Source organism: Phaseolus vulgaris, chromosome 7, assembly GCF_000499845.2.
Source record: "Phaseolus vulgaris cultivar G19833 chromosome 7, P. vulgaris v2.0, whole genome shotgun sequence".
Lineage (NCBI taxonomy): Eukaryota > Viridiplantae > Streptophyta > Magnoliopsida > Fabales > Fabaceae > Phaseolus > Phaseolus vulgaris.
Window position 1 is genome coordinate 32,448,483 of NC_023753.2, and position 27,583 is coordinate 32,476,065.

Below are 27,583 nucleotides of genomic sequence, written 5' to 3' on the forward strand. Positions count from 1 at the left end.
AAACTGATTAATGGCGCCAAATTCTTTCTATACCCAATTTTTTTAACCTGCACCTAGTTTTAAATTTCCGAAAATATCTTAATTCTATAAATGAAAATCTGGAATTAAAAACAATACAATCCAGAAAAGTAGATTGGAAGAGATTATTGTATTCCGAAAATAAAAATTCAGAACAAAATTCAAAAATCAAAATATGTTATATCCTAAAATTTTGGAATTTGATTAATATTATTGTTGGGTTGTTAAGATTTAATTAGTAGATATTGGAATTTAATTAGTTGGAATTTAATTAGTTAGGATTTAATTAGTAGTTTCTATCATTTATCTTTAGTTGAGATTTAATTAGCCTAACTTATCTCTATCATTTGTAATCTTTAGTACTCTATAAATAGAGTATTAGAACTATTATTTGAAATATCAATAATATATGCACTTTGTTTCCTTTTCTCAATTCTCCATCATTGTTCTTGTTCTTGGTATAATCGGAAACCACCTAAAGGTTCACATTGTTCTTGTTCTCGTTCTTCAAAATCTTTTACGAGAGGACCTAAACGCTTCTACACATGATCATTCATATCAAAATCCTATTCCAAAAAAAATCCACATTGTTCCAAAAAAATATTCAGAAATATATTCTGAAAAAGGGGGGTTTGAAATGTATTTGTGTATGTACCCCATTTTATTTAAGATCACTTTCGTCTTTTCACACTGAAATTGGGAGTGGTGCAGGAAGTAATTCCCTTAATGACTAATGTTAGTGTGGGCTAACTGTTTCTGAGACCCAAATCTTTATCTTTATCCTTTAATTCGGAATAAATAATCAATTTATCTTCTACAATCAAAGATTTGAAAAATTAGATACTTTAATCTGTACAATATCTTTATTTTTTTTAATTTTTGTTTCTATATCTTTAATCTGTACAATATCATTATCATTATCTGTAAAATAATTTAAAATAATTTTTGTGTGTATAATAGTTTCATTCACATTACCACATCATCTTCAGTTAATATGGTTAATATGAATTTAACATAAATAATCAAATTGCATACATTTTAATAAATTTTGAGATGAAATTGATTTTTTTTAAACCACACTTAACGTAAGGACCAAAAGATAATTATACCCTTTATTATTATTATTATTTCAAAATTAAGCAAGGTTTTAATTATCCAACTAAAATATAGAGTTGTTAATAATTCAGTCAATAAATTTATTAATGTATTTTAAGTCCGTAGTTATACCTGTAATATATATAATCATCATATATGTAATTTTTTTCATGTTTTCATATGTGTAAATCAAATCAAAATGATAAGTTGAACGTAATTAGTGTTAACACAATAAGATATTTAACTTTGATGAAAGAATTGTACAATTTACTATATAGAAGCGTCAAATTTTGGGATTGTTTATTTCATTTTAAAATTTTAAAAGTAAAAATGTTTTTCCAAAGTTAACAAATGAAAATTCTTCGATTTCATGATCATCAAATGAGGAATAGAAGTCAATCCTAATAAGTGCGAGATAATTCTAACTATAAGAGGTTTTAATAACTTAAAAGAAGTCTAAACTTTACACCCAATTGAAGAGTAATAGATCATAAAGAGATTAATTAATTAACACTTATTTTCTCAACTTAGATACTCCAACAATACTTTTAGAGCTTCCATGTTGTTGTTTGAATAAATTGTATCATCAAACAAGTGCTCCAAAAGCTAGAGCTAGCATGTCGAGTGACAACTTGGTTGGTTAAGCTATATAAGTTTGAATTGAAATTCGAAAGTAGAGGACCAGTGAGAGGATAATTCTTGGCAGAATTTTAATTGAGTTGCCCAAACTCAAAGAAAGACACGATTGATGGTCCCTTAGTGTGGATGGTTCACAAATAAAAAAAAGGCATTATAGTATAATCCTTGAGTGCTTGACAATATCATCCTTGAACAAAGCATTTATTTCACTTTTGATACATTCAATAACCAAGTAGAAAATGAAGTTTTAATTGTTGGGTTGAAACTTGCTCAAGAATTAGGTGTGAAATAGTTGAAATGCCGGAGTGACTCTCAATTAATCACTGATAAGATAAATGATGATTATCAAGCTAATGAGCCCTTGCTTCAAAAATATTATCATATAACAATGAGTTTGAAATGACATTTTGGTCAGTTCAACATTATACATGTGTCAAGATAACAAAACAATCATGCCAACATCCTCTTCAATATCTTTAGCATAAGGAAGGCCAGATAACACCAAACTCTCATTCAAAAAACCTCGAGCACTCCAAGTTAAGACTATGACCATGTGTTACTAGTAAAGATGTGAAGCTCGAGTTGGATGATATCTATCATAAATTTTTTAAACAAATGATTCTTTACCTGAAAACACAACAAAAGCTAAAAAGGTGCACAAACAAGTATCATTTTAAAATCCAACTAGAGATCCCACATCAACTAGAGATAAAAACATTTCATAATATATAAGTGGGAACAAATCTTACCTTATAGGCCTATTTTATAAGATTGAGTTAGGGTTTAATTTCCATTTAATTTTTCTTTGCGTGTTATTTCTTTTTTCTCGTCCATTAGTCGAACCAAAGTATTGCACTCTGTTTGGATCAACGGATGGAGTGGCAACGCGGATGGGCGAGTGGGAGGATGTTGTGTATTGATCAACATGTTTGGAGGTGAGGGTGCAGATGGGGGAGCGAGTTAAATACATTTTGCTTTCCTCTCACATATGCAAAAATGATCATTGATGTTCACATATGATATAAGTATTTTACCTTAATACCCTTAACATAACTTTGCAACTGTGAATGCATGAAACGAGATTGGTCTCTGACTGACACCACTGTGAGAAATCAATGTAGGAGAGAATGCACCACACACTACACCACAAACTCTGAGGAATCTTTTGACTACTTTGATTTTTTTTTCTTCAAAAGCTTCCAGCCCATGAACATAGTGTGTTTTCATTCATGTGAGTGTTGGTATTGTGAGAAGTAGGGGTCTTGTGAAAGTTGTGTCGTGAGTGAGAATGAACCTTGAAGTTCTTTGTTGTGGTTGAGGACGACCAAAAGAAAACATACGAGGTAACTGCATAAACAACCTTTAACGACAGTTAAAAACAATATTTTTAAATGGTTTTAAAACTGTTGTTAGTGAGTATGTCGTTATAAATTAATCACTTTTAACGACGATTAGCCGTCGTTATAAAAACAAATTACGACATTTAATTAAAATTATCGTTAATAAAGGAAAAAAATGTAAAAGTCATGTTGAAAGCAACTTTTAACGACGATTATACCTCGGGAATCATCGTTATAAGTGTTATTGAGGTTTTTTAAAGACAATTTTGGCCCAGAACCATCGTTGTAAGTGTTTTTTCTTTAAAAAATTTAAATATTATTATATATGCTTTCGTTCTGCATAATGTATCAAATTTTTAGAAAAATCATGCATTGTAACGAAATTTTGGCTACATATAACATAATTTAAATATAAAAGACTATATATAAATAAGTACATATAACATCACAATTCAACACAAGTAATTGTATATGAATAAGTTCAACAAAAAAAAACTTATAATATCATTAAAAAAACATCATAATCAAAATTGTCAAAGGTCGAACACCTCTAAACTATACAAATATTATCTAATTCATTAAAAACTAAATCAAAATTGTTGAAGGTCGGACACCCCAGACTTAGAATCAACACGTTCAACACACACACATTTATTATAAAATTAAATAGTAAATAAAACTCTAACCTCCAATGGGAGAGGTACGGTGGTTCACGTGGACGTGCGGAAAAGGAGCAAAGACACAACGCTGGTGGTGGAGGCGACGCTAACGTGTCATCGTTGGAGGCGACGCTAGCGTGTCGTGACTGGGAGTGGAGCGGAGCACTATGATGGAGGCAAGGGCGATGCGGTCACGGTGTGGAGGCGATCATGGTACGGAGGCGATCGCGGTGTGGTCGTGGGAACACGTTGTTGGAACAGTCGCTTGAGGTGCGGTGGTGGAACGACCGTCGCGCAAAGAGTGAGGACTGTGACCGTGGATTTTGTTAGGTTTTCACAAAGCGAGAGAGGTGAGGGAGCACAAGAGTGGGGACTGAGGACGTGATGCAAAGTTTTTTAAACACTTTTAACGACAGTTCTTTCAAGAACCGTTGTTGTATATACCTAAAACACTATTAACGATGGTTTGTCACAGAACCACTGTGATTTTTATGTAAGAATCACTTTTAATGTCAGTTCTTCCCATAATTGTTGTTAAAAAATTCAGAATTTTAAAAAAATGTCATTGCCTTTTGTTCCAGGACGATTTTGTAGTAAATGTCGTCATATAGGATCATGGTTGTATTAATTATGTTGATGGTGTTTAATTCGTTTGTGTCTTGCAACTATCATGACTCGAATGACCCAGTTCTTGGGGACTACATGACTCAATTAAGACGTCAGGCGGCCAATAAAAAATTAAGCAGCTTTGAGACGGTCGGGAGAGGAAACCCGATCGTTCCAGTTGATGTAGTGCCTCCAATAAATATATTAAATTTTAATATATTTAATAAATTACTTTAATTAGCATATAATTATTTTTTTTAACATTTTATTAAAAAAATACAAATAATTATGAAATTATATATTAGAAAAATTTAATTAATTCAAACCTTAAAAAAAATATTATAACTCATTATTTAAATATTTTTAATAATAAAGATAAATTTATAAACTTACATTTTACATATTTAAAATAATTTCTAAATTCCATTACTTACCAATTTCAACAAACCATCTTCATAAATTTCATTATATATCATTATATCATTAATCTAAAGATCTTAATATATCTATAATTCTTACAAATTCAGTCCTTTCCTTCCGCAGAAATCCCCTACATAACCAAAAGAGCCTTAGGCCCTGATTGCTTCAGAGCGATGAAAAGGAAACATTTACTGTTTGTGAAGAAAACGTAAATACCAATGCAGATACAACCAAAAACACACGAAAATACCAAAGAAAAAGAAAAAATCAATCAAAACTTTCTTCGCTGGATTGCGAAGAAAGTTGTAATTTAATAAATAAATATATATTTACTCAATTAATTAATTACAATTTACTTTCTTACCTTTTTCATTTTACACTTAAATTATTATTATTTAAAATAAAATTATAATTTAAATATAAAAATATAATCAAAATTATAAAAAATAATTATTATAAAATAACATAATTAATCATATTATATATAATAAAATATTAATATAAATAATAAAAAAATATTTTTTAATAATATAGAAATAAATTTATATAATAATTATATTAATTACAAAAAGTAAACATACAAATAAGAATATTATTTAATGTAAAAATAAGTTTTTATCAAATATTTATAATTATAATTTATAAATAAATAAATCAAATTAATTTTTTAACAATTTTATATATAAGGATAAATTTGTAAACTTACATTCTTATCAATTAAAAAAAATATAATTTCAATCACACTTATCACATCATTCACAAACTTTCATAAATTTTTCATACCCTTTTCATAATATTTTTCTTAATCCAAACACATGTTTACATTTTTCTTTTCAATCATCTCCTCACTCGTCGAGGCACTAATGAAATATACCTGAAAGATTAGAAGGAGAAGAGAGTGTGGCATAAGTAATAAGGAGAGAATTATTAGATGAGAAGGGAAGGTGGATGAGGAGAGTGTAATCAGAAGAATGGACCTACACTACTACTCATTTCTCTCACTGCTCACTAGTCACCACTCACCACTCACCACTCACTAGTCACTTGTCTTTTCAACATCATTGCTTCCCACTGTCTTCTCTTTTCCTTTCAATTCAACGCTGCTGCTTTATTCAATAATATTTCTTTTCTTTCTCCCTTTTCATTATGCTGCTCCTCATTCACCCACTCAATCTTAAAATCACTCACACATTCAATCAATCACTCCTTCACTCCTATCCCGTCAATCTTTTTTTTATACCAATTATTATTTCTTTTTCTACCTTTTTACCTTTTTTTTCTACCAAACTAACTCTATCACATTATTCATTTTAAACAATATTTATTATTTTTATTTCAGATACTACAAATGTAACTAATAATAGTAACTCAAAATCATTTATATTCAAATTCAGTATTTTCATTAAGGTCGTATTTACAATTTATTTGTTTTTTTTTATGACATTAGGGAATGCACGTTTTTCAATTTTTTCCACTCCTTCACCTCTTTTATCTTTTATTTTGTTACTAAATATATGTACATTACATAAGACTATGTCTTTTCTTACATGATTAGAGAAAATAAATTGAATTAAACATTGGATGAATATGTTATTAAAAATATATTCATTTTTAATTTTTTATAAATAATTTTTTTAAAAGATTAATAGAGACTAATTTAAAATATAAAATAATAAATAACTAAAATTTTGATAGCTAATGATTAAATACCAATTTAAAGTTTTTTTATAAATTTTATTTATTAAGAAGGGAACTTTAAGCTTAACTCGACTCCATAAAACCAAGCCTAACTCAACCCCATAAAATCAACTCATGAGGTTGAGGGTTGCACCCACTTATATACAATGAAAGACTCTAATCTCTAATCGATATGGGATCTCCAACATTATTAATAATAGAAATTACTTTATATACCAATAATTATTTTAGTCTATAAAATGGTGTTTAAATTAGTTAAATAATAACTAATTATTTTGATATTTATTAATTTAATAATTTTTTAGTCAAAATTATCTAATCAAAATCTTAGTATGAGTAATTTTTTTTTCTTCCATATAGTAAACTTTCTTTTTCTTCTTTTCTTTTATGGGTGAGATTTTCAGTTCACATGTTTGACAGTCCTAACTTTAAGAATATCTGGTTTAAGATCTCAATGGTATGTTTAATGTTAAGTTTTCACTTATAAAAACTACCTAGTATTTGAATAAGGAATTTTAAGAGAACAATTTATTTTTTTGAGAATTTGAAAGACTTTATAATAAAATATGTTGTTTGTGTAAGTATTTTTAAAATAAATTCAAATTATACAATTTTATTAGAGTATTTGTATTATTTAAAATTAGAAAAAAATCAATTTTTACTTAAAAAATAAGTCTGAAATTCAAGTTTTGGTTTTTCGTTAACTCGATTTTGGTTGATGTGTTATCGATTTGATTAAGTGATTACTTTTTTATTGATGTTGATTAAGGTTTATTTATTGATGTTAATAGGAGTTAATTGTGTAATAGAAGTTATAAGAATTATTTTTATTTATAAATTTTCATTATTATTTATTGATATTAGTTAGACTCTCTAAGAGAAAAACTAGTTTTGGACGGATGTGAATTAATATTTAACAAATATCTCGTATGATGTTTTGTGTGGATATCTATATTGATTTATTTTAAAACCGTCATAATTAAAAAAAATATTAAATAAAAACTAATTTTACAAATAAAAAATAATTAGTTATTATATTAATTAATTTAAATATTATTTTATACACTAAAAATTATTAATATTAATAAAAATTTATAAACTAATTTTTAAATTATATCAAGTTATCTTTTAAAGTTTTAATGACTAATTTTTTTAAATTATTTTTTATTTCATAATTTTCCACTAAATATTATAATATGAATCAATTGCAAGACTTATACCTGCGAATTGAGAGTACCACATGCGAACCATTAGATCCAACATTTTTGTTAATAGTTAGTTTGATTTTTTAGCGAACATTAATTAAGACTATTGTTTTTATTAATGTTAGTTGAGAAAATTTTGAAACCACACCAAAAATAAAGTTGGCAAAAAAAGTTCCAACTGTCAGTATAGTGAAGATAACATTAATGTCAACCTAAATAATTATAGTTGATGTAGTTGAGTTGGAAATAATTTTGTGTAAGGTCAGCCTAAATAATTATAATTGAGTTGAAAATAATATTGTTTAAGATTAATTGAGAATTATTTTACAAATATCAAATAAAAAATCTTGACGAACTTTCATAAAAAATATTAAATTATTAACAATTTTTTTTTTAATTTAGTAGTAATTAAAATACTTTATTCAAATAAAAATTAAAATTCACTAAATTTGAACTATCTTACTTAAAAAAATTAAAATCAATATATTTAAATGTTTTAAATTATAAATTTATCTGTCAAAATACAAGATAAAGATTTTCAACCTATTTTTTGGAATTCAGTTGACTTTAAAGTTGTCTATTCCTTTCATAACAAACGAACACTATGTAAGGAAAATTAATCTTAGTTATTTATGTACCGAAACGTATCGATTTTGACAATTGATCTTCAGTCCATAAAGGATAAAAAAACTCACAAAACAATACTATAAACAGGGTTTCTCGAAAAATGATTAAGGTATGTTTTTCATATCTAACTAGAATACACTTTAAATAGAGCAATGACTTAACGTGTAATCGCAGATACTCGACCGATCGAGTGTCTATTGAAAGAAAGGGATATTAAAAATTAATTATCTAAATTAAATTGATCGAGCGTCTAGATAAATTGATATCTAAATTAATTATCAAAGTTTTAACTATTAATATTTTAAATTATAAATTAGTTTACAAAAGACTAATAAAAACTAATTTAGAATATCAAGTGGTAAGTAGCTAAAATTTTGGTAGATATTACAAGAAAATCATCAAATTGCAACTAATTTTAGATAATAAAATAATTATGTAGTATTGGACTAAATTATATACTATTTTAGAAACTAAAAAAATTATTAGGATATAAAGTAGTTTCTATTATTAATAAAAAAATTATAAAATAGTTTTTAAATTGATATCTAATCATTAACTATCAAACTTTTAGCTACTAATATATATATATTCTAAATTGGTCTCTAGAGACTATTTAGAATATAAAATATTAGTAATTAAAATTCTGGTAGCTAAAACTCTGGTAACTAATTTAGATACCAATTTAGAAACAATTTTATAAATTTTTATTAATAATAGAAATCACTTTAAATACAAAATAATTGTGTAGCTTATAAAATAGTGTCTAATTTAATTAATATTATAATTAATTATTTTTTATTTTTAATTTCGATTGCTATTTAATGAATTTTATGTATCAATTTATAAACTATTTTATAAATTTTTATTAATAATAAATATTACTTTTAATATCAATGTTTTTTTTAATCTATAAATAGTTTTTGATTTAGTTAAATAGTAATTAATTATTTTGATTTTCAAAAATAATTTTTATTTAAGAATGAATGTATCTGGGTGAGATTAATTTATTTATGAGCCTATACTGAATATGGTTTTGACAGCCAGAAAAATGAAATTAAGTAGGTGAAATTGCAAGTTTGATATAATAAAAAAAATTAAAATTGAATAATAAATTAGTTTGGATTAGGAGGGACAACAGAGGAGCAGCAACGCGCGGAATGCACGGGGGAAATATTTCTGTTGTGTGAAAGTGTTAGGCCCACTACTTCACACGACCACACACCTATCTAAAATCCTTCGTACCACGACACTGTCTCTGCAGTGCACTGCAATGCCTCAATACAATTCAGAATCAATGCTACTACTATACCATCATACCACTAATATCATCACACCCTCTGTCTCATCTACTAACTACTGTTTTTCTGTCCTCTGCAGTTATGCCTCAGTATTATTACCGTCTTCTTTCTTCACTGCAAACCATTTTTTTAACAGAACCATGCATCTGCAACTTCACCTCTCCTTTGCTACGTGCTACTCACAGTTCTTCACATACTCATAATTATCATAGTTAGTTTTATTTAATGATTCATTTAGGATTTTTTACTTGGTTTAACAAACTTTTTTTGTGCTGCCAAACTTATTGTATGCATGGCAGAACAACAGTTTTTATACTGTATTATTCTATTCAAAATATATGCATTTACAAAAGCTTCTTAAATAATTGAGTGAATCAATTGGTGTACCACTGTTAGCTATAAATGGTAATAAATTCAATTTTATTTTAAAAATATTTGGTAATGTTTTTAGAACCTTATTTTACGGAGGAACCTAAAGTTTAGGTTTGGGCATGGCCTACCAAAGAGACAAGACCACATGAAAAAATAGTTGCGGTGCAGGGAGATGACCTATTTTGATTTAAGCTATGAGTACACATGATGTTTGTTTGCCAAAAAACTTTGGGAAACAAAGGATCAAAAGAATTGAACCTACTCCAAGACACCCTTAAAGGGACAATATGTAAAGGGTGTTGCTTCACTTATCATTGAAGAAGTTGATATGTTAGGATAAAATTGGTACTCTTATTTTTCGGTTAGTTTTAGTTTATTGATACTTTTTTAAAATGTATTTTTTTTTTATCTTTTTTGTTTTTTTACTAATTATATTAACTTTAAGTCTAACTCAACCCTCATAGGTTGAAGTTTGCATCCACTTATATACAATGAAAGACTCTAATATCTAGTCGACGTGAGATCTCCAACAAATTAGAGTGTCAACATGGATTCAAATATGTAAGTCAATTCGACTTATGACTGATTTTATCTTATTGAGTTGAAAAAATATAATTTTTTTAAATGAGTTAAATTAAATTCGATTTACTTAATTCATAGGTTAAACCAATTCAAGTTGGATTGGGTATATAGCTGTTAAACATAATTAATTGATATTATGTAGGCGAAAATTTTGATTTTTTTAAGACTAGAAAGTTGTTCTATAATATATTACAATAAATACATGAAACAAGCTACCAAAATAATTATGCTTAAAGTAAACAAAGTTGACTAAGTTTAACACCAATAATAATAATAATTATTATTATATATATATATGTGTGGTATAAAAGCTAGAATTTTGTGAATTCTTGTTATTTTTCAATTAAGTGTGTGAATCTTCACCTATAAGTAATTGTTTTTCTCTAACTAGAGATTTTAGTTTTTAGAGATTGCTTCTTTGATAATGGGAGATTCAGACACGGTAGTTTTATACAAAAATGTTATATCTTTGGACGAAAATGGTAGAATCCTTCGTATTCTTCCACCTCCATTAAACACATTGAAATATTATGTAAAGAGCAGTAAATCATTAAATAAAAATTAATTTTAAAGGTCAAAATAATTATTTATTATATTAATTAAATTAAATATAATTTTATAAATAAAAAATTATTGTAATTAAATCAGTTTCTATTATTATTAAGAATTTATAAAGTAATTTTTAAATTAATATCTACCACGTTACCAAGATTTACTAACTCCTTTAAATTATAAATTAATCTATTAAAAAATAATTTAGAATCTATAATATTAATAACTAAAATTTTGGTAACTAATTTAGAAACTAGTTTATAATTTTTTATTATAGAAATCACTTACTAATAATTTTTTTTTCTAAAATAATATATAATTTAGTTAATACAGTAACTAACTATTTTTTATTTTTAACTTTGATTAATATTTAATAATTTTTTTATAATTTATCTTTAAATTTAGTTGATATTTTATTTTTTTATAGTAATAATTTGAACAAACATATTTTACTTCCACAATTTCAACTAATTTTTAGGTTATCTCTTAAACACTACAATTGTCACTCACACATTGAATGGTCAATTGAGCAACTAAATCCTTATCAAAACAAGAGCTTATCTTGTTTTTCTGCAAAAATATATATTAAATTTATAAATAAAATATGTATTTTAAACTTAAAATAGAAAATTTTATTTATTTACAAAAAATATTCATTAAATATGGATAAATACCATATTTTTTAATATTTAAATTTACTTAAAATTAAAATGTTTTCATTGACTGTTATATTTAATTAAAATTAAAGTTTTGGTTGTTTCTATTCCTATTATATAATGGCTAAGGAGGGAAACACTCTTCAACCATGTACATAATAAGCTTCAATGAATTTGAATATGTGTAGCTTAAATCTGTATATTGGTTGTCCTTATACAAATAATCAAAATATGTAGCAAATGGATGATTGTTCGTCTTATGCATTTCACTATTAGTACTTGGCCTGCTCTTGATTCAATTTATGCAACTACCTACACTATTACCATGAGATAACTACTCAAATCCTTAAATATACTAAAAATTGCATTAAATATAGAACAAAATATACTAAAAATGTATTAAACATGCATCAACTATTCTACCTATCTTTCTTATATGTTGAGTGTTGTTTTGATATTTCCAATATAATCAGATCACTTAAAAGTTGAGGTTAATAACAGTTTATATTTTTTTTTTTCATTCAACTCATCGAAAAAAATTTTAAAGTTAAAATTATGACAGAACACCGATAATCAAAACAGATAATACCTTGAATGTGATGATTAATCTTAGTTAAAGTAATTTTTTTTTTTACTTGTTATTAATCAAATTGGATATTTTTTTTACAAAATCACAAAATACCTCTCTTTTTCATTTATTGTTGTCGAATTAACTTGACGCTCCATATACGATCTCTAATTGATAATATAAAAAAAAGTATTTTTATATCATACAAAAGTTTTGAAATTTTAAATAAGAAAAAGTTGTATAATGGAGTAAAATTTTCAATGTATCGTTTTTCTTTCTGCTAACTTTCAACTAAAACAAGTTGTATCCCAAAATCTTTTTATGGGAAGTCTTTACATACACAAGTTGAATTTGTGTATAAGAAAAGTGTATTGATTATCCACACTCGAAACTAGCCTTTACATAAAGAGTGACGCTATAGATATGATGTAACAATCATTCATATATCTTTATCTTATAATTTATGAAGCTTTTCTAGAATTGTCAATTCATGACGGATTGTAGGACCATGATTGAACAATGCTCCCTGCATATCACTACCATTTCTTTCCACATACACAGGAGCCAAAATCAAAATAACATTACAATAGTATCATCTGCGCTCCAATAATTAAATTTTATTGTAAAAAATATTAATGTCTTTAGATTAATTGATTGAAACAAATGTAATCTTTTATAAATATAAATGGTATTTTTTAAAATAATATCACTTCTTAAAAAATAATTAATTTTTTTAGACAAATTATCTCTAATGCAAAATATCATGCTATTTGTACGTTAATACAAGAAATACGTTATAAAAAAAATATACTAAATATTTTGAACTTGTTTATATCAAACGTTTTAGGATTTAACATAAATATTCATATTCATGTTAAACATTCAACGTAAATTTGAATGTTTTATCTTCAACGTAAAACTATTTAAATTAATATGTAATGTTTCTTCTTTCTTGTATTTTTGGCGTATGCTTCTCTTTCTTTGTCTCTTCTTCTTATTCTTTAATGGAAACGATGACCGAGACATTTTAGTGTTGTTGGTGGCTATTTCGATCTTTTGCTTTCATCTTTGTGTCTCATTGTGACGGTACATTTGCATTAGAGCATTTGTGGATTAACATAAGTCATTAAGATAAGTGTTTTATATCTTCATTTTATTATTGAAATTGAAATCATAGTTGATTTTGGAGATCTCAATCAGGATAATACATGAATGTTTCCATTGAATTTATTCGATATTATAATTTTTGTTTAATTTCAAATGTTATTCAGTAACTTAACTTTAAAATTTGAAATGTTGAAATTAATTTTTGTGTAGCAATCAATATTGTAAAATGTTTAAGGTTGGAATTTAGACTTTATGAACCATAAAGATTACATACCCTAATTATTTATTTTAGTCCTAGGAGTGACTAAATTATTATAGAAAATTTAGTGAGTAGTTTGTTTAAAATTTATGAAATAAATTATAGAAAACTTATAAAATGTATTATAGGAAAATTATAGGGTAAAAATTAGTTTAGAAGGATAGTAGGATTAAGATGGATTGGTTTATGTACTTTGTTTTTGTTGTAAATTTTACTTAAATTAAATATTGTATTGATGTACATTGAACGAACCTTAGTTCCCATTTGAGAAATCTTGAAGTGTCTGATTGGATAGTTCGAGAAAGTTATTTTGCATACGTACACATTATAAGTGTAAGCTTAAATTTGATGAAATTTTGTTTCAAATAATTTTGTGTTGTTTTCCGGGTGCATACTTGACTACGGTGCTTTGTTACCACTTTCATTTCGTGTACTTTGGAGACTAATGCAAAATGCTATCAAAATTTTATTAAATATAAGATAATAGACTTTATTTGTATATGTTAACGAATTATGAAAATTGTTTTCTTGAATGAGTAGGGCCTCACCTTCAACTACAAAATTGAGAATCACATTGCATGGTTAGTGATGATGGAGTCTGTAACCTATGTAGTTATGAACCCAAAGTTGAATGAATTCACCTCGTGTTAAAGAAAAGTATGAAAAGGGAGTTGTAGAGTTCTTGCAAATTGTTTGCCATAATGGAAAACCTATCATTGAGGTGAAAAGATATCTGAGGAGTTTGGAGTACAAGAAGATACACACATGCCCTAAAGATTGTGTATCGTACAAAAATGGGTTTGTTGCATTGTGGGTGTGTCCAACATTTGGGTTATCACGATTTAAAAAGAAACCTAAGCAAGTAGTGGCGAGAAAGAAATAGAGATTCCCCTTGCTAAGGAGTAATGGTAATTGCCAAGAATACTTAGGTTTAAAAGATTGTTTGTCATTAAAAAGGATGTAAAAAAACATGACATGGCATGCAAATAGTAAAAAATCGATATAATTACTTTTTTGAAACCTACATTTAGGGTCAATATTCAATTTATCACAGTGATTTTAAAAAAAATCAATTTGGTCCTATGATTTTTTTAAATGTATATAAGTTGGTCCCTTTTGTTAAATTTCCACCAATGACGTTAACGACTGAAGATGTGACACATAGAAGTGCACACGTGGAATGTGAAATAGGACAAATTTATAATGAGATTTTCTGACGTGACAATTGGAGGGTTTGAGAGATTGTTAAACATAACAAAATTGGGGAAATAAGTTTAGGGTTTGTTTAATTGCAATTAGTGATTTGGATTCTTGATTGTGATTGTGGTGTAGTGTTAACAATTTGGATTCTTGATTTCTAAGCTTAGGTATTCTTCAATTTCTTGATTGGGATGCCGTGTTGGCGATTTGGATTCTTTATTTCTAAGCTTAGGTGTTCTTCATTTTTCATTGTGTGAATTCAGCGTGTACACTACAAAAAAATCATTAAATAAAAACTAATTTTAGAGACAAAAAAATAAGTAGTTACTATATTTACTAAGTTAGATACCATTTTATAAACTAAAAAACTATTGATATCTAAAATAGTTTTATTATTAATAAAAATTTATAAACTAGTTTCTAAATTGGTATTTAACATTAACTATCAAGGTTTTAACCAACCTGGTTGTTCTTGAGGGAGAAAGTAAATCCATTGGTTAAATAATAAAGAATGGAACTCTGCCAATATCCATGTTTTGATCAACTGCAACGAAGTAAAATCATACCTCGAGTAAGTGTATCAAATAATTCGGTTCAATTTTGTGCAAAATGTGATTCTCTAAATAAATTGTTCTTGATTTGGTAGATATATTTCATAGTTCATTTTTTCAATCTCAACAAATAAGCGAATCAAATATGTCGACTCATATACATGCATATTTCCCTTACAGTTCAAGGGTCAAATATGTATATTTTATTATGATTAAGTCATGTATTACATAACTTAATAAAATATTAATTTTATATCTCTTGTCTTTGTCGGTTACAAGTGATCCTTTTAACTGTGAGAAACATACACTTAAGGGAATTGTGATATGACCCTTTCACATGTGCTAATGAATGGCACATGTACTTTGTCAATGAGTACAAATTTCACACTTTTGCATGAAGCAAGAAAATAAATAGTGGTGTTTATGTAAATGGGCTTACAAAGGAGGCGATGATGATTTCTACAAAATCATTCAATACATATATGAGTTAGAGTACATACTTCAAGCTCTCCTAAGAAAGTGGTGATATTTTATTATCATTGGTTTAATCCATCACATATAAGTACATTTATGGATCCTAAATATAGAATTGTGGACATTCATATGGAGAAAAGGTATTTACACTTGATCCATTTATCCTTGCACTTAATACAAGACAAGTATATTATGGTGCACATCCGACATCAAGAAAGGGCAAACAAGGTTGGTGTGTTGCAATCAAAACAAAGGCTAGAGCTCACATTGAATATCTTGATATGGAATATAATGTTCCTTACCAAATAGATGAAATGTCACATGTAAATGAAGTTATTGAATTTGAAGGTATTTTGGGATTCTGACATTCATAGGTCGATGTTGAAGAAGTGGATGAAGATGGTGAGTTTAAGGATTGTAAAAAAGAGGGAGAATGAAGTGGAGTTTGAAGATGATTATTTTGAATAAGATAGAGAAAATGATGACATTGAAGATGATTATTTTGAAGAAGACAGTGAAAAGGGGAAACTTAAATGAAATGATTTAGAAGAAGACAACGAATATGACAAATTTGATGATGATTGAATTATGTCTTATGAATACCTTTATTGAAATTGGATCATTGTTATACAATTGTTAATGTTGTTATTTTCTTGTTCATGTAACTTGATAGTGAAGCCAGGAAGCATTTAACGGTGTTACCTGCATCTTCTATTGCATAATTAGAATAATCTTTTGTAGATCTTGCGGAGAAAGACTAAATAAGAACTCCTTACTACAACTGGAAAGAAGAAATGTCAAATCTACGAGATAAGAGAACTTGACAAAAACTTTGAATTTAGTCATGCTCTCACATATCATAGAGTTTTAAATTTAGTCATGCTCTTACATATCATAGAGCTTCGACTTCCTCTTATGATTCACAAGATATTTTGCAACTAAAAGAACAAGTCAAAATTAAAGTTAGAATATTAATTTCGTTTTTCATAAATATATTAATTTAATTAATCGAACTATTTTATTTAGTGATGTAAAATATACAATATAAAATTAGTACAGAATAAATAATGTATAAATATGTTTAATTTTTTTTTTATTTTAAAACTCTTAATTGTGTATAAGAAGACTATTATTATATAAGAGTGATAATTATTTTCCAGTAGCTAAATTTAGAGAATGAATTGTTTTGTCTCAGTGATAGTCTCCTTCACAGTTTGTCCGAATTCTGATTCGGAGTGATTCTTTTATACATGTCGGCCATCTAAGGGCCATTTTGAATACAACAAGAATAATTCTTAATTTTTCTATAAAAACTAATCAATCTTTTAGATAAAGGCAATTCTAAATTCTGTATAAGTTTTATAAACATAATTTTCTGAGTTTTTAAACATTATATAGGAAGATTAGTAAAAAGTTTGTAGAAAAATATAACATTACTGTTGGGGTTAATACATAATTAAATATGGATATAAGTTGCCAAATGCTATTACACAACACAAGGTTGATCCAACAAATGCATAACCATTGAAGTACAAAGTATTATTTCCTAAATTTACATGAACCTTATTAGCCTCCCAAACAATTCATCCTAGGATCAAGCATGGTTACCACTTGCAGGCCCTCCAAGTGTTAAAACCAAGCCTTGAAGGTCACTCCTCATTTGATGCTCTTTGGCTAAAGATGCAGAAGTAGTCCTTCTCATTATTGGTGATGGTTGAGATAGCACAGGTTGCCTGAAGCCATGGCAGGGCTCTGCACGTGAACAACTAGTTACTTGCTCAGAATCCCTCACATCATTTGAGTTCATAAAGGTTTGAGTGGAGGGAAATGAAGGTGATAAAGAACTGTTTGGCTCCACACATGTGGAGAATACTGCAGCTCCCTGTTGACAGATACATAAATTTCTTTGGTACATAGCTGGTACTATAGGTAGTATAAATAAGAATCAGGTTCAGAAGCTTACTGGTGCAAATAAGACTCCTCTGAAAACTCTTCCATTAACAACTGCAGTCATGAGTAAACCTGAATCAAAGGCTCCATCAACTTTCCCTCGAACTTCAGCACCAATCTAGGATGCAGTAGCCAAAGTGAAAGAACGATTAAGTAAGAATAATACATATTTCAGCAGAGTGGTATTCCAAAATTTGAAAGTAAAGGGACCCACCAGGTGTTGAGTGTGTCGAGGTACTTTTCTACCATCATCTATGTGAACATACTGCTCTTGTTTAGGTTGATGTTTCATGGGACGAACACTTCTTTGTGTGATATTCTTCATAACTGTGGTGTTACTTGAGTCATTGTCAAGCTGGCAATAGCTTGGACTTTTATTCACCTGTTTAAACCAATGATACCTCTGAGAATCCATGATAGAAACATTTGCTTTTTGAGCTGGGGTCTGTTCTTGATCAGATTGAGAAGGAGATGAATGCTGGGACAGTGAAAGAGAATGTTCTTCTTGTTCTGATTCAACATCCCACACCTTTGTCACAGCAATTCTCTTCCTCTTTTGTTGTGAAGTGCCTGCATGGAATCACAACTTTCGCTCAATGAATCCTTCACTCTCTACTTTTGCACGTAAAAGTGCAGAAATTATTGCATCATCCAGCTTATGGATATAGTTCTAAACAATCTTATGTATCATGTAACTATATTTTTCAAGTTACAAGTTAATAAAACGTCACATGTAAATTAGTCAGAACTTTATACAACAACTTCTCGGTTAAAAAATTCTTAACCCACCCGAATTAATGTTACAAGGTTGCACTTTATCCGACACAACTTCATTAGTCCATTTTCCTATGGCTTCCATATTGTTCTCCAGGCAAGGAGTTTTCTGCTTCAAAACACATTATCAGTACATAAATCATAACATGAACAGGAACTTGAAACAACATATCAACACGAGCTTTTGTACCAAGTTGGTATCAGGTCTTCCAGGTATGGTCCTCTGTTCTTGATTCCAATAAGTTCCAAAAACTTTGCACATGGAAATGTTGTAACGTCCATTAGGATGCTCTGCTCCAAGCTGCAACACTAACAACTCGTTTAAAGGACGCTCATCTTCCCCACACCTGTAAGATATCAGAAAGAAAATCTTACGCACAGTAGGAAATAGAAAAGAAAATAGGAATTGTCACTTCACATTTATTAATGAATAAATTGTAGTAAATGGTAACCAACCAACCCGCCATATATGGCAATATCCATGTCTGCCAAAACAGCTGTGTGAGAAAATCGCCCCTGTGGCGGTTGACCACGAATATCAAGCTGAGCCCACGAACAGGTGCAGATGTCAAAGACCCATATGTCATTGTAATAACGTTTATCTCCCACCCCTCCAATCACGTACACCTGAAAATCATGAAAATTTCATCTTGTTAATAGTATGGTGCAGGTTCTTATTACCTATCACATCAAATTTAAGATTTTTTTCACAATACTTTACTCTACTGCACCATTAATCATAAAAATCAGATGTTTGTGTAAAATGAAAGGCATGTAAAACCTCCTCTAACTAATAACTTCTCAAGAAATTTTACATTGGAGATGGTTGTTAAGTTAAAAATAGTAGCGCATATTAAGTAAAAACCAAGTTGCAAAGTAACTAAGCATCATCATAACAGAAAAAAAGAAATGAATGGCAGAGGTGAAAGCTGATGCAATGTAGAAGAACTTGCCTTGGTACCAATGCTCAAAGCCGCATGACCTGCCCTGACTCCTGGGGAAGAGCCTTGAATTTTCAACTGTCATCAAAATGCAAGAAAGCCATTGCTTAAGTCCCAGAAACATGATCTTTGGTCATTTAGTTGCATAGAAAGAAAACAAAGTATGAGAGAAAGGAGAAAAACCATACCTTAGACCAAGTCATTGTGTCCATGTCAAGCACATTAACATCGCCCTGATACTGATCACCACAGTCTCCACCATACACAAAAAGTCTGTTCCCAATTGCAAGAGTGCTGTGACTGTCCCTAGGGACAGGCAAATCACCTTTGACCGGAGGAGAAGTCCACCTCATGGTTCGAAGGTCTAGAACATGCAAATCATTTAAGTAGTTTGCGTCACCTTCACCACTGCCACCAAAAATCACTAGTCTTTCATCACCAACTAGAGTAGCAGTGTGACTTTCCCTTGGAGAAGGAGGAGTCCCTTCACATTTAGGACGAATCCACTCTTTGGTAACAAGGTCCAATATATGAGTGTCATTCACCTTCTTTAACCCATTGGTGCCACCGAAAACTATCATTCTATGCCCTACAAGAACAGCACCATGGCTATCTCTAGGGCCTGGCTTTTCACCCGTGGTGGCAAGCTTGCTCCAATTCATTTTGACTAGGTCCAAACACAGAACATCTCCGAAATGTAGCCCTCCACAACATCCCTGGAATGAGTACACACGGAACATTTTGTTATTTGGAAACAAATTTAAAGCTAACATTTGAACACACCTATGAAATCCAGCTCGAGGTTTCGTAGAGAATATGTGGTGTGTGGTCTATACAGAAAAGGCTAACTAGTTTGATAATGGGAGCTTAATTGTGCTTAACAAGTTAAACTGAGAGTTTAGCAATGATTAAATTATTCATCTGAAGAACTAATCAAATAATTAAGAGGTTCTCATATTACCAAGACATCTAAGCACTTTTCTCTTGCATGTTCCATAAATTGAGAAACATAACACAAGGAGTAGAAAAACGAAATGTGTATATAGCTATATTAAGAAAGCAGAAAGTTTATGGTCTCCCAAACGCGTATTGTCTCACTAATTAGAGAAAGAAAAACGAATTCAGTCAATTGTCCCCAAGAAATATAAGGAACAAGAGAAATTAGGAAAAAAACTAAAATTCAGAGATGAAAGTGTTTTGTTTATTAACTAAAGATAGCCATAAAGCAGGGAAGGTGAGAAAGAAGTACTAGGAGCTTATGAAATTAATGAGCACATCACAAAAATGTAAATTCCAGTAGTGAAGAAGACACTGTAACACATCTCTTAAATGGCAGAGCTCCAAAAAGGCAAGACTCATGAGAAATTCAGACACCATAAATGAGGCCAACCCAGTAACAAGCATCATAAACAACTCAGAAGTTAGTACTAGGAACTATGAAAAAAGAAAAAACACATTAATTTTGAATAAACAAGGGATTTTACAATTCGTACCCCAAAGACATACATGAGCCCCCCAGAGAAACAAGCAGAATGCCCCCATCTTTCAGAAGGATTATAACCCAAAACCTTTGGATACAACCACATTGCTTTCATCTTGGCTGTTTCAGAAACCAGAGACCCCATCTTTGTATCAATGAGTGAGTGTGTGTGGGGACTGAGTAAGTTTAAACTTTGAAGTAAGACTTAAACACAGTGCTTGACAACGATGAAGAAAGAGGAAGAGAAGAGGAGCAGAGAAAGAGAGAGTCAAAAGAAGACATGAACAAGCCAAGTGATGTATCAACTATCAATGTCAATGGACATGAAAAGATGGGCGCTTTCAAGTCCAAATCACTGGCAACCAACAGCAACAGATGGTTGTTGTGAAAAGAACATTATTTTTCTCTCACCCTTCACATTTAACATTATAATTTTTTCTTGTAAAGGTTACATCACTCACATACATATGTAGTCTGGTAACCTATAACAGTCAAATAAATAAATGAAGAAAGCTGATTCTTAACATTGACGTAATGGAATCAACATGCATGATATAATCATTTTCAGACACTTTTGTCATATGATACTACAAACACACATAAATACCATCCTTAATTGGTTGGATAAGCTTCATCAACATTAATTAGTGATGTAATATCATGGAATGTCACTGTTCAAGTGAAAAAGACACTCTTTCAAATAAGTTCATTATTTTTTAAAATAAACTTATAGTTTTAGATGCCAAATGGTTTTCTCCTTGAAATCAACAAATTTATTAAACAGACTATTTTCTGCTGTTAAATACAATAATTTCAATTTTTTATTTTTTGTTTTGAATGTAGTTTGTTGCTTTTCATATTTTATGAAGATGAAAATGATGGAGTGTGGGACATAGGTTTGTTGGGAATGGCGAAGAAGTGTTTTGGGTTTGAGACCTTTGAGACATAATAACATAACAAGGTTTGACAGACAGGGAATTGGGAAAGCACTCTTGACTTGGTTTCCTAAACAAACATCACGTTCTTTCTCATAAATAATGTGATTTATAGGGATTGATGGAGGGTTTAGACTTTAATTTAATTGTTTTTCTCTGTGTTTCATCATCTCTCTCCTTAGTCCACTCCCATGTGGGGGTGAAGATCTAGAAATGTCTATTTTCCATGTTGTTTCGGAAAGTGAGGTGCTTTGTTTCTTGGTAATTCTTTCTTTGGGAAAATGGAATGGTGTTGAAAGTTGTTTACCCCAAAAGATCCAGTTTTTTAAAAAAACTTTTTTTATCATGTTTACGAGACAAAGTTCACACCTCATACATCACCTGAAGAATGATAAGCACAATTTTTATTACAGTAGAACCCTAACTTATGTGAAATTATATCTGACTGTAGATGTTCTGCAAAAATTATGTAACAGATAAATTAGGGTTAGAGATAGTAAAATATGAAATAAGATACTTATGGTAATGAAAAGGCATAAGGGAAACAAATAATCTTATAAAATATATTGAAGCATTAGTCTGTTAATAAATCAGTACTCTAGTTAAAACCAAGCCTATGTGTGAAAGTTTGAATGTATAATTAAATTCTATATATTATTTCATATAATATATAATTTGATTATATTAAAAATATTATTCATATAAATATTAATAATTTTAATATATAATTATATATTGATTATGTATTATCAATATATTATTTAATTTAACATTATAAATATAATATATTAATTTTTGTTTAATTATTATAATTTTCATAAATATTAATAATAATTTATAATAAGTATTGATATAATAAAATATATTTAATTAATAATTATATGTTTTTATAATAAAAATATTTAATTAATTAATTGTATAATAAATATACTATAATTTTAAAATAATTGTATTAAACAAATAAATTTTATATTGATTTTTTATAATGTATATATAATTCATAATTTATTATAATATTAATTTATAATAACATCATATTAATATTTTTATAATATACAAATTATAAGATATATATTCTATAATATATATAAATATATAATATTATAATTTATAATACATTATCCAAGAATTGAAACAAAACCCTAAGAAAGAATAGAATAAGATTGGTAGGGCAATTTATTTATGAGATGGATTATTCCAACAATATTTTTTTATATTTTACTTAGTTAAATAATTGTGATACCTGTAGAAATAGGATAATTTTTTACTTATTTCATAATTAATAAAAAAAATAATATTTTTTGGAATATTAAAAAAAACAATAATGGTGAATCAATAATTAGATAAACTAAATCTGTAAATTTTTTATTTTATTTTATTAAGGGTTACTTTTTTTTTCCAGTAGTTCTATTTTTTATATTACTCTCTAAAAAAAATCATTTTATCCTATTATAATAATTTCAAATTTTTTATTATAATTTATACAATTAATTTAAATATAAAAATATTGATGTAGATTTCAATAATAATATTATGTTCATGTTTATGATGTAATGTCATTATCATATTATTCAATAAATACTAAATAAAAATTATGTTTTCTAATAATAAGTAAATATGCATACTTTCTTGAATAATTTCTTATAATATGATATTTTAAAATATTAGTTATAATTTTGTTCAATGTACGTATTATTACAAATTAATTAAAATATTTTAAAAAAATAAATAAAATAATATGAAAAGCTTTATAGTACAATATATTTAATTAACTTGTAAAATTGTCAAAGTTTTTTCTTTACATAAATTTAATTATGTAAAATAATAAAATAAGGAGTGATCTTCTGTTGAAAGCAAAAATTAGTTTTATTATATTATTAATGTATATTTTTATGATAATAAAAATAAAAATATAATTAAAAGGTAAAATAATAAGAATTTGTATACACCAAGGATATTTAGAAAGAGAATATCCTCTATTAATGTTATTAGTGAAAACATATATTATATTAAAATAATATAATTTTATGTGTAATTAATTAAAAAATATAAAATAATAAACTTTAATGTATGCATACATATACATACGTGTAAACTTTAAAAAGAGAATTCATTTTTAAAACAAAAAATTATTTTAATTTTTTTATTTAATAAATATATTATTTTTATTTTCTAATTAAAAGATAATACGAAAGAAAGTTACTAAAGAGTATATATTATAAAGTGACAATCATGAAAATTAGGATTTTGGATAAGAAAATTAAGTCAACTCGAGTGAGTATTGGAAGGGGATTTGAGGATCTTTTTGGACCTCAAACAATCAAATTGTCACTCAAGCAAAAATCAACTATAATTGTTGGATGTTTTGGATTTTAATCAAGGTGAAATTCAAATATTATTTGATAATTATGTGTTTGTACTTTGAGGTAAGTGATGTGAAATCAAGTAGAGCTAGAAGTTGGTGCACATGATCTACTAAGATTCCTTAATAAGATGTATGATATCTAAGAAGGTACAACTTGCATTTAGTGTAAACTATGTTGGAGTGGATTCCCATGTTTTATTGGTGGTCTCGACCATGTAGACTAAGGTATCAAGTGATGAGAAGTCGATGAATGAATACTAGAGGCATGCCCTGAGACTACAATAAAGTATACCAAATTGGGATGGGTCAACATTAATCCTACCTTATGGGTGGAGTAGTTGGGTTAATCGGGGGTACCGACAAAGTGACCCGCTACAATGTGACTGACAAGTGTTGGTCAAAAGATGTTTTGATTGTATGTTATTTATTATATATTACATAATAGATATGCATTGAAATGTTTTGATTGTTTACTTACATGAATATATTACATAATAGTTATTTTTAAATCGTTAACTTATTAGAAGTTTGTCGATTATTTAGCCTGCTATAGGTGAATTTTACCAAAGGTAAGATTTAATCCCAATTGACAAAATGATTAAATACACAAGTTCTAAGCAAATACTTTAAGGATTGAATAGTTCTCTCTTATTTTCCGTCAGCTTGAGGATGATATGCTAAACCGCGTCTGAGTTTGTGTTCCCAAGGCTTCCTGAAGCATCTACCAAAACCTAGAAGTTAAACAAAATCTCTGTCTGGTACTATGATGAAGAGTACACCATGTAATCTGACTATCTTATTTATATGAATATGGTTTAACTTCTACATGAAAATTCTCAAATTTATGGGTAGAAAGTGTGTAGTCTTTATTAATCTATCAATCATTATCGCATTGAGTCATGTTTTCTCACGTGACAAGAAATGATAAAATACTTGAAAATATCATTCCAATTTCACAATGGAATTTCTAACTTGGTTAACATGCCTCCGGGTTGTTGATGTTCAACTTTTGATTTTTTGTTTGACAAGTTAAACAAGCAACTACAAACTACTGATTCAATAAATTTTTGTATAAATTTTTATTAAAAAATTGATTAATATTGTCAAGTAAAAATCTAAGAAAGAGAAAGGTTGAAAAATGTTATATTTTATAGAAAATAATAATATTTTCAATATTGAAACTTTTTTGAAGAACTTATTATTAATCTTATTAGTGAAAAATGACAACTTTTACATCAGATGAAAGAAAATGAAAATGAGTAAAATTAATATAGTATTTTTTAATTATTTATAATCATTATAAATATTATACCAAAAAACTTAAAAATTAATAAAATATTAATTTAATTGATTATCTTGTACATAAATAATGATATTTTACGTTTTTCTATATAGAAAGTCAAATACATTGTATATTGTAAAAAGAAATCCTCGTGTTTTTTCATTGATCTTCAACTTTTTGTGTCTGGAATTAAAGAAGGAGAGTTATTTATCCTATAGAATTATTTAAATTTTCATTTCAAAACATTTATTTTTCTTAAATTTTAAGATCTTGTACAAAATTTAATTGTTAATTTTGAGACTGTTTTTAAAACTAGTGTATTAAATTGAGAAACCTAAACACTCTGACCACTGTCTTGTGTTTGCTTTCATATCACACTAAGTAGTCAAACCCTGAATATTCATAGCAACTTGACCTCACCAAATTTCCACTCTCTTTTTTCTATTTATTTATGTCACATGCTAACAAACACTTGTGAGACCATTTTTTTATTAAAAACAGAAAAATGTTATTTCACCACAACCAAACATAAATAAATGTAAAGTATTATTTTTTATGATTTGAAAAAAAAGTTATATTATATGATTTTCACAAATATAAAATTTACAGTTTTTATTTTTATGTTGAAAAGTAACTAAACATGACAGAATTGAACGTACGTGATTCCATTCTTGAAGTAAGGGGCCCACCGTGATGGATACGTGCCGTCCACTGATGCAATATATTCTTCCTTCTCACGTCAATAATAATCAATCAACATCCGTAACATATATAACATACGTAACATAACGGCGTCAACACGGCACGTAACAAAACAATTTGAAAACCTAAACAACTTTGGGCCTTTGCTAATGAACCTACAAAGCCCATTTAGTTTTAAGATTCACTCTGTTTCTCCCTTATGAAATTTTATTTTATAATAATAAATATTTATCTTTATTTGTTGGGAAGGAACTTATTTCCATTTGTGATGAATAAATTATAAACATCAAGTCATGAGTCTTTCTGAACACAAGAATTGTTTTTGTTCAGAGAGTGTGTGTCAATCATTTCCATTTTCCAGGGAAAGAGGTTGAAATATTGCAGTTGTTTAATAAAAGGGAACAGTGAACACTGGAATGCACCTTTTTCATTCTCAATAATGGACTATCAACTTTCCAAGAAAGGGAAAAGAGATACAGGGAAAAATATAGTAAAAGAGATGTGATTGCTATGGAGGTCACACTTCATGAACAGATATCTTCTCTGGAGAATCTAGGTTAGGCCATTAGGAAAAACACTTGTGTGTTTGCTTGGATCAGACTGTAGGTGATAGAAGAACTAGATCAAACTCTGCAACTTTCTATTATTTTGATTTTCAACTTTAATAAAGTAATGTTAAAAGCACAAAATTGATCAAATTCGAAGGATATAGGATGATTAAAGTTTAGGGTTTAAGAAGAAAGAAATATTGAGATTTTTATTTTATTTTGGGTGATATTTAATATTTTACTTAGTGGAAAAATGATTCAATTGATTTAGTTTATGAAGATATTAAATAGAAAACCAGAATAGTTTTTTCAAAGATCTTTAAAAAGCTGCATAAAGGTGGGTTATAAAATATACCAGACCCTCCCTTATATCTCCCAACAGAACAAATAGTTAGAATGAAAATGCTGATTGATTGTCTAAAATAAATATCAATCCTTTATTTTTAATTAACTAAAATTATTATATATCTTACATACAGCACATAATATATTTTAAAGTACAGCAAATCCTTTTTCCATAGAGTGAAGTAAAAATAAATTAAACATCAAAATATTTTATCGTCAATCATTGACTATAGAAAAACTATTTTAACATATTTAGTATTAATTTCAGTCTCAGTTCATCTAGCAATATATTTACCTTAAAATGCAATTTATTTTGAAGTATAATTATTTTAAAG

At 27.9% G+C, this 27,583-nt stretch overlaps 1 protein-coding gene across 2 annotated transcripts; it reads right to left on the bottom strand.

Annotated features, from left to right (window-relative positions):
- Positions 1 to 17,412: 17,412 nt before the first annotated feature.
- Positions 17,413 to 21,512, bottom strand: LOC137830085 (uncharacterized). Of its 2 annotated transcripts, none has more exons than XM_068637213.1 (9): positions 21,085 to 21,512; positions 19,780 to 20,307; positions 19,604 to 19,669; positions 19,111 to 19,277; positions 18,841 to 18,997; positions 18,666 to 18,759; positions 18,091 to 18,446; positions 17,890 to 17,994; positions 17,413 to 17,678 (listed from the first exon to the last, which is right to left on the bottom strand). In XM_068637213.1, exons 1-9 carry the CDS (start codon positions 21,214 to 21,216, stop codon positions 17,628 to 17,630), a joined length of 1,656 nt encoding a protein of 551 aa, XP_068493314.1. In that variant the 5' UTR covers positions 21,217 to 21,512; the 3' UTR covers positions 17,413 to 17,627. The 2 variants fall into 2 exon arrangements, with proteins under 2 accessions (XP_068493314.1, XP_068493313.1); XM_068637212.1 differs by having other exon boundaries at positions 17,413 to 17,808.
- Between the last annotated feature and the right edge of the window lie 6,071 nt (positions 21,513 to 27,583).